Raw genomic sequence first — 8490 nt, forward strand, 5'->3', positions numbered from 1 at the left:
CTTTCTTCACAGTCCAACTCTCACATCCATACATGACCACAGGAAAAACCATAGCCTTGACTAGACGGACCTTAGTCGGCAAAGTGATGTCTAAGAAATTATGAAGACCAAATTAGATCATGAATGCGAATACACTCTGCAGCTTCTAAAGCTGGCATTCTTAGTCATGTTTCCTTTACTCATTCCCTAGGTCATCCACACTACTCCAGTGTTCCTCTGTGCTCATTCCTTAGTGTCTGCAAGGTAATTGCTGGAGAAGGAAATGGGAACCCACACCAGTATTCTTGCCTGGAAAGTTCCATGGACAGAGGAGCCTGGCAGGCCACAGTCCCTGGGGTCACAAAGAGTTGGACACGACTGAAAATGCGCACACACAAGGTAATTGTGCCACTTTGTCAGACACGTGCTCAGATTGCATCGCCATTATCATTCTTGTCCTATTTGCTTTCCCAAACGCACCTAAGTCCCTTTCTTCCTTTTTGGTCTCCCTCACATTGCATATGACAGTGATGTATAACAATGTGTGTTCACTAAGATCCTAGATATAAAAATAAGCTGATCTCATTAGTTGGCTGGGCAAAGAGACAATCAAACATAAGCTTCTGTGTATCTCACAAGCCTGTGTATGATTTCAAAAACAATTCCATCGCTCAAGTCTGCTCACATACATTCCTCAAAATATTTTTTAAAAATAGGTATGTTATTATATCTAGTGCTTCTCGTATTGTATTACTGGGGAAACAAATTGAATGTTTTTACTCTATAAATGTTGCCTTAACCTCCAGGAACCATAAGACAATGATTTTGCAACAGAGTATCCCCTTCTCCCTTTATCATGGCTGCTATTTCTCTGTAGGAGCTGTACCTTCTTCTGTCACTGCCCACACCCTGCTGACACTTAACAAATGTCCTGTGGATGGCTGAGGGTCACGTCCATTGCATGGCATCTCCTGCTATGAAGCCTCATTAGAATGCAGAAATGTTCTTGCCACTGAGAGGTTCAATAATCATACAGCAACTCGCTTCTTGAGTACTGAATGCAGAAAGAAGTTTTCTCCATCCCAGCTACAGATTCTCTCTGATTTATTCAACTATGAAGGTCTTGCTTTCCCTCCTTGGGGTTCTTGCCTTACTGTCCATAGTTCCTCAAGGTAAGATGGAAACCTTTCATTCCAAAGTTATGAAAATATAAGTGAAATAGAATACAAGGTCTTTCAAGAGTTCAAAAATAAATTAGAAAAAAGAGCAGATTGTATCATATAACAAAGAATGGGAGAGTAGTGGAGAGCTGGTGGTTAGGGCAACAGCTGTAAGGTGGTACCCTCCAGTGATTTAACCTATAAACTTTTACTTGAAGATTGTGTTTGATCTAAAGAAGGTGAAAGGAGGTTACAGAACACAGGAAATTTGGGGAACTGAAAAAAATGGAAAATGAGTGGAGATTAGAAGGGCTAAGGTGAAGAGGAGGCTGCTCCATCATAATCTGTGGTTTACACAACACTCCAATCACTGATCTAGGTAAGGGCTTATGTGGAAATTACTTTATGTATGGTGGGACTTAAGATTCCATCTTAACTCTTAACCAAATAACCAATTACAGAGCCTACTTATTGAATAATCAATCTAACCCTCCCAAATTAACTTTAAAATCCATCAATACTATGTGTTAAATATATATTAATCATTGTTGACATCTTTTATGATGCACTTACTACTTTAAGATCACCTTATAATTCCTAAAGAAATTCAAGATTTCCTTTATTGTTCTTATTTCTTTTATGAGATAAAATTCATTCTTTTAAAGTGTACCATTTATGTGGTTTTCTGTATATTCCTAAAGTTATTCAACCATCATCTCTATCCAATTCCAGAACATTCCATGACTCCAAAAAAGAAACTCCATATTCATTAGCAGTCATTCCCCCTCTTCCTCCTCCCCTCAGACCCTGGCAACTATTAATCTGTTTTCTGTTTCTATCCATTTACCTATTCTGGATATTTAACATAGTCAGATAACATGTAACCCTTTGTGTCTGTTTTCTTTCACTTAGCAACAGGTTTTTCAAAATGTATCCATATTGCAGCATGCATCAGTACTTAATCTTTTTCAACTGATAAATAGTATTATAGTAAATGGATATACTACCTTTTATTCATCCAGTCATCAGTTGATGGACATTTGGGTTGTTTCTAGTCTGGATCTTTTATCAATGATGTTGCTTTGAACATTTACATCCAAGCTTTTATGTGGATATATTTTCAATTCTCTTGGAAATATACCTGTGTTTTATGGTTACACTATGTTTAAATTTCTGAGGAACTGTTGAACTATTTTTCATAGCTTCACTATTTTAAAATCCCACCAGCAGTGCCTGAGGATTCCAATTTCTTCACATAGTCACCAACAGTTGTTATTGTCTGTTTCTTTTATTATAGTCATCCTAGTTAGTATGAAGTGAAATCTCATTGTAGTTTTAATTTGCATTTAATTTGCAACATTAATGATGTTGAGCATCTTTTAAGTGTTTTATTGACTATGTGTATATTTCTCTACTCAAATTCTTTACTTATTTCTTAATTTAGTTGTTTTTCACTAGGCTGTTCTTCATATACTTTTGACATTAAACCTTTAGCAGATACAGGATTGCAAATATTCTCTCCCATTCTTTAAGCTGTTTCTTTTTAAATATATATATATATATTTGACTGACATTGCTGTATCACTGAATATGCTTCCAGGCTCGAGTTAGAAACAGCTCAGACTCAGTTACCTCTGTAGGCAGATGACATCATCTTATATGTAGAAACCCTAAGATACCATCAAAAACTTAGAACTAGTACAAAAATTCAATGTTACAGAAAACAAAATCAATAAGCAAAAACCAGTTGCATTCTACATATTAACAACACACTATTCAAAAGAGAAATTATGAAACCAATCTCATTTATAACAGCATCAAAAGAACAAAGTACTGAGGAATACAACTTAACCAAAGAGGTAAAAGACTTATACACTGAAAACTACAAAATATTGATGAAAGAAATTAAAGAAGACACAAATAAAAAGCTATCCCCTATTTAGCAGCTGAAAGAATTAATATTGCTAAAATGTTCATAACACCTAAAGCAAATAATAAATTCAGTAAAATCCCTGTGAAAATCCCAATGTTATTTTTCACAGAAATAGGGGAAAAAAATTTTAGAACAGCTTTTTAAAACTTTTAAACAGCTGAAAAAAATTTTTTAAGAAAAGAAAGAGAGAAGGAAGAAAGAATGAGACCTAAAATTCTTATGCAGCCACAAAATTCCCTGAATAGCAAAGCAAATTTGAGCAAGAAGAGCAAAGCTGATGGCATAGTAATTCATGGCTTCAAAATATATTACAAAGCTATAAAAATTTTTAAAGTATGGTACTGGCATAAATACAGATGTGTAAGGACTTCCCTGGTGGTCCAGTGGCTAAGACTGCATTCCCAATGCAGACGGCCTGAATTCCACCCCTGGTCAGGGAACTAGATCCCACATGCTGCAACTAATGATCTGGCATGCCGCAATGGAAATCAAAGATCCTGCATGCTGCAACTAAGACCTGGTATAGCCGAATAAATAATTTTTTAAAAAAAGACTTGTAGAACAGTGGAAGAGAATAGAGACCTCAGAAATAACACCCCCCCCAAAAAAAAAAAAAACACAGAGGGAACTGATATTCAACAAGAGTACTAAGACTACACAATGGAGAAAGGAGAGTTTCTTCAACCAGTGATGTTAGGAAAACTGGATAGCCATATGCAGAGTACATTTATAGAAAAAAATCACTTCAAAATAGATTAAAGATTTAAACAGAAGACCCAAGACTGTAAAATCTCTAGAAGAAAACATGAAGGAAGAGCTTCAGGACACTGGTCTTTGCAATGATTTATTGGATATGCACAAGCACCGAAGGCAAAATGAGATAAGTAGGACTACATGAAACTAAAAAGCTCCTGCAGAGCAAAACAAACAATCCCCAGAGTTAAAGGACAACCTAAGAAATAGGAGAAAATATCTGCAAGCCCTATACTCACTGCTGCTGCTAAGTCGCTTCAGTCATGTCCGACTCTGTGTGACCCCATAGACGGCAGCCCACCAGGCTCCCCCATCCCTGGGATTCTCCAGGCAAGAACAGTGGAGTGGGTTGCCATTTCCTTCTCCATTGCATGAAGGTGAAAAGTGAAAGTGAAGTCACTCAGTCGTGTCTGACTTGTAGCGAAACCTTGGACTGCAGCCTACCAGGCTCCTCCATCCATGGGATTTTCCAGGCAAGAGTACTGGAGTGGGGTGCCATTGCAATAAAGGTTTGCAAATTCCTTGCAGAACACATGAGGAGCTCACACAACTCAATAGCCCAAATAATAATAAAGCAATTAAAAATGGGCAAGGGACCTGAACAGATATTCTTCCAGAAAAGATATACAAATAGCCAAAAAGAATACAAAAAGGTGTTCAAAGTCACTTATCATCAGGGAAATGCAAATCAAACCCACAAAGAGATATCACCTCACACCTGTTAAAATAGCTATTATCATAATAATAATAATAAGTACTGGTAGATATATAAAGAGAAACCTTGTACGCTTTTGTGGAAATATAAATTGAAAAAGTAATGATGAAAAAATATGAATGCTCCTTTAAAAATTAGAACTAGAAACCACCATAAGATCCAGCTATTCCACTTCTGAGTATATATCCAAAAAATGATATTGAATAGAGATGCTGAAGAGATAACTGTACTCCCATGTTCAATGCAGTATTATTCACACTAGCCAAGATAAGGAAACAACCAAAGTGTCTTGTCAATGTATGAATGGGTAAAGAAAATGTCTTATATATATGTGTGTGTGTGTGTAGTCATACCACAGAATATTATTCAGCCTTACAAAGAAGGAAACTATACCATTTGCATTGACATGAACAAATGTCCTGAAGGACATTATGCTAAGTCAAGTAAGTGAGACACAGAAGGATCAATACTGTGTGATCTCATTTATGTGTGGAACGTAAAAAAAGTAAAAGTCAAAGAAGTAGCAAGTAAAATGGTGGATGCCAAGGGCTGGAGGGGCAGGGAAGGAAATGGAGAGATGTTAGGGTACAAACTTCCAGTTATAAAATGAACAAGTTCCAGAGACTTAATGTACAATATGGTGACTGTAGTTAATAAAAATAGTTAATATAACCTATTATACACTTGAAATTTGCTGAGAGTAGATCTCAAGTGATCTTACAATAAAAAAGGATGACCCATGAAGTGTTGGATATGTTAATTATCTTGTGGTGGTATCAAGTCAATATATGTTATTACATAATATTGCATTGTATACCCTAAATGTATACAATTTTTATCAGTCAGTCATTCCTCAACAAAAGTGAAAAACATATACACACATAAGAAGAAAATGTGACATATATATATAAAATAAATTCAGCATTAAAAAAGAATTCTGCCATATGTGACAACATGGGTCGACCTGGAGGGTACTATGCTAAATGAAATGTCAGACACAAAAAGACAAATACTGTGTGATCTCACTTCTATGTGGAATCCAAAAATGGCACACTCATACTAACAGGGCCTGACGGGTGGAAGAAACGGGGAGACACTAGTCAAAAGGTACAAAGTTTCATTTATGCAAGACAGAAAAGTTCTGAAGTTCTACTACACACAGTACCCACAGTTAACAACACAGAATTGTATACTTAGATTCTTCACAGTCTAGATCTTATGCTAAGTATTCTTACCACAAGTAATAATAACAACAACAATAGTAATAATAGAGAAAGTGAGAGGAAATTTTCATATGTGATTAAAGTGTCTTATGATCTTGATAGTAGTGATGATTTCACAAGTGTAAAGTGATAAAGTGAAGTTGCTCAAGTGTAAATAATCACCAAACTTACTGAGTCGTGTACATTTCAACTAAACAATGAAAAAGACATATAACTACAATGTCACCAACATACAACCCCCATTATTAATGAATGTAGTCATTGGGAATCAGAAGCTGCTATTATCTCCAAAAGATAGACAACCAGACATTAAGGGCATCCTGATAAAACACACACACACACAATCACCACCACCAGCTGCAGTACAGCCAGCTAAAGGAATCAAACATGAGTCTGGTCAAGCGTCTGAATTCAGTTGCCAATTTGCTGAAAATGCAGAGGACACAGGAACATGCTGATTTCTCTAAGAGTATGCAGTCAGAAAAATATAAACTGTAGGAAACACTACAGGTTAAACACCCCAAGTTCTTCAACATAAGAACTGCAAGAAAACTATAAAAAATGGATTTGGGAAAAATCTGTAGGTTTAGAAGGAATATCAAAAATTATAAAAAGAAAAAACTAAATTGCAGTATCTAGGGATGAAATTCAAGTACTAACACTATTTTTAAGTAAAGAAATGAATGCAAGTGATTCCTATAAAACTTAGGCTTCCTTGGGGCAAAGGGATAGATAGAAACACCTAAGATCCAGAACTAGAAACCAGGGTGAGAGGTCATGGCATGTGGGACCCTGTGCAGGTCTCAAAAACCTCCTCAGTAAAGGAGGCAACAGCTCTGAGCTTAAACACACTGGAAAATGGAAACCAAGACCCAACTTCCCCATCCCATTCTCATTCTCAGTTGATGATTTGTTTTTTCACCAAGACAGGAAAAGCAACAAGTGACAAAATCCCCATTTCCCCACTACCGTGAACCTTTACCTAATTTTATCTCACCCTGCCTTCTAAACTTCATACTCCGACCTAAGGCCAACCCCTTCACCTGTACATGAGATTGCATCCCCACTCACTTTCAGACACTTCACTTCTAAAATTAAACACCCTTTCCTGAATCATGAATCCCCACACTTAAATGGATCATTAATTTTAGCATAGCCAAAAATATGCTGTGACAGTTCTTATCAGAAACGCTACCCGTTTTCAGCCTCAGCTCACTAACTACTCTAGAGAAGAAATCCTCATTTATCTTTATTCAGTACTGCAAGTTTTCTCTTCGCCATTCTTTTTTTGTCATTTTTTCTGGAAAGTTCTTTATTGTTGTTGTTTTATTATGAAACACTTCAAATATTAAAGGGTTCAAATATTAAAATATACAAACACACAATACAGTGTTTTCTCTTTTTAAAGCCAGAAGCCTCGTTTTTCTGGAAGGATGTCCTCCAGGATACTATAACTGCAGAATGAAGTGCAATGTTAACGAATACGCAGTTAGATACTGTGCTGACTGGGCCATCTGCTGCAAAGAGAAGAAAAAAGTTAAGGAAAAAAAGAAGTGGTGGAAAGGCTAATCCATCTTCTTCAGAAATCTAAAGATGTTTAAAATGCCCTTGTCTGTATAAGAACAATTAACATGATGGATAAAGGAAACTCATGGTAATTATATATGTAGATGGTCAAGTTAAAGTAAATATTTCATAAAAGCTCACACTCTGTTTTCATGTATGCACTTTTTCATTAATTTCCTCAACTTATATCCACCGCATTGTTATTTCATCTATAGTACATATACCAGCCCCACCAGTTTCAAACTATTTGACCTTGGATAAGTTCTTTTTTTTTTTTTTTTTTTTTTTTTGACTTTGAAACAAGATTTTATTGCAAATACAATTGAAAAACAGAAAGAAATACTTGATTACTAAGCTATTAGGGTTATAAAGGTCTTTTTTTTTTTTTAATTATGTGACATTTTGTTGGTTTTTTTATTTATTTTTTTTATTTTACTTTACAATTCTGTATTGGTTTTGCCATACATTGACATGAGTTCTTTAGTCTCTCTCTATCCTGTTTCCTTACCTATACAATGGGATAACCATGGTACCTACATCATAGTGTTGTGAAAATTACATGAATTGTGTGTATGTGTGTGTGTGTGTTCAGGTGTGTTCAACTCTCTGTGACCCCGTGGACTGTAGCCTGCCAGGCTCCTCTGTCTGTGGAATTTCCCAAGTAAGACTACTGTTGCATGGATGTGCTAAATTTGTGAAATTTGTTAAGAGGGTCACTTATGATTTTTACATTTTTCTGAGTACACGGTATATTTCAAAAAAAAAGTTTTTAGGAAAATTTTAATAGGAAAAATTAACAAAGAATAAAAATATTGAAGACGAGGAATTCGACTAAGAGATTATTTCCATGGGAGAGACAATGAACTCCTCTAAATAAAGAGAAATACAGCCAACACAGAAATATTGATAGGCTAAAGCCATCGTTTTAATGGGATGGTACATCTCAGAAGGTCCTCAGAGGAAGTCAGCAGGAACCTCAGATACAACTATTTCCCAACCATTGAAGGCAAATCCCTTTTATCAATGCAGCAAAGCATTGACACGTCACAGAATACATGAAATATTTCACTTCTACGACATGATTTCCTGCAAATACCTTTTGTTCGCCAGCATGTGTTAAAGAATCTTCTTATGAATGCATTTGCTCCACTTCTAACTGCC

General features: G+C 35.9%; 2 protein-coding genes across 2 annotated transcripts in view; both read left to right on the forward strand.

Annotated features, from left to right (window-relative positions):
- Positions 1-924, forward strand: part of LOC120865102 (disintegrin and metalloproteinase domain-containing protein 20-like) — a 137947-nt gene extending 137023 nt beyond the window's left edge. Inside the window, exon 2 of the mRNA XM_040242118.1 lies at positions 786-924. Coding sequence (XP_040098052.1) covers positions 786-924 — 139 coding nt within the window. The remainder of the gene's footprint in view (positions 1-785) is intronic.
- A 169-nt stretch (positions 925-1093) lies between these two features.
- Positions 1094-7332, forward strand: LOC120865113 (beta-defensin 43-like). The gene is made up of 2 exons (XM_040242126.1): positions 1094-1151; positions 7172-7332. Exons 1-2 carry the CDS (start codon positions 1094-1096, stop codon positions 7330-7332), a joined length of 219 nt encoding a protein of 72 aa, XP_040098060.1.
- The last annotated feature ends 1158 nt before the right edge of the window (positions 7333-8490 follow it).

The sequence above is a fragment of the Oryx dammah genome, unplaced genomic scaffold (assembly GCF_014754425.2).
Source record: "Oryx dammah isolate SB20612 unplaced genomic scaffold, SCBI_Odam_1.1 HiC_scaffold_1, whole genome shotgun sequence".
Taxonomy (NCBI): Eukaryota; Metazoa; Chordata; class Mammalia; order Artiodactyla; family Bovidae; genus Oryx; species Oryx dammah.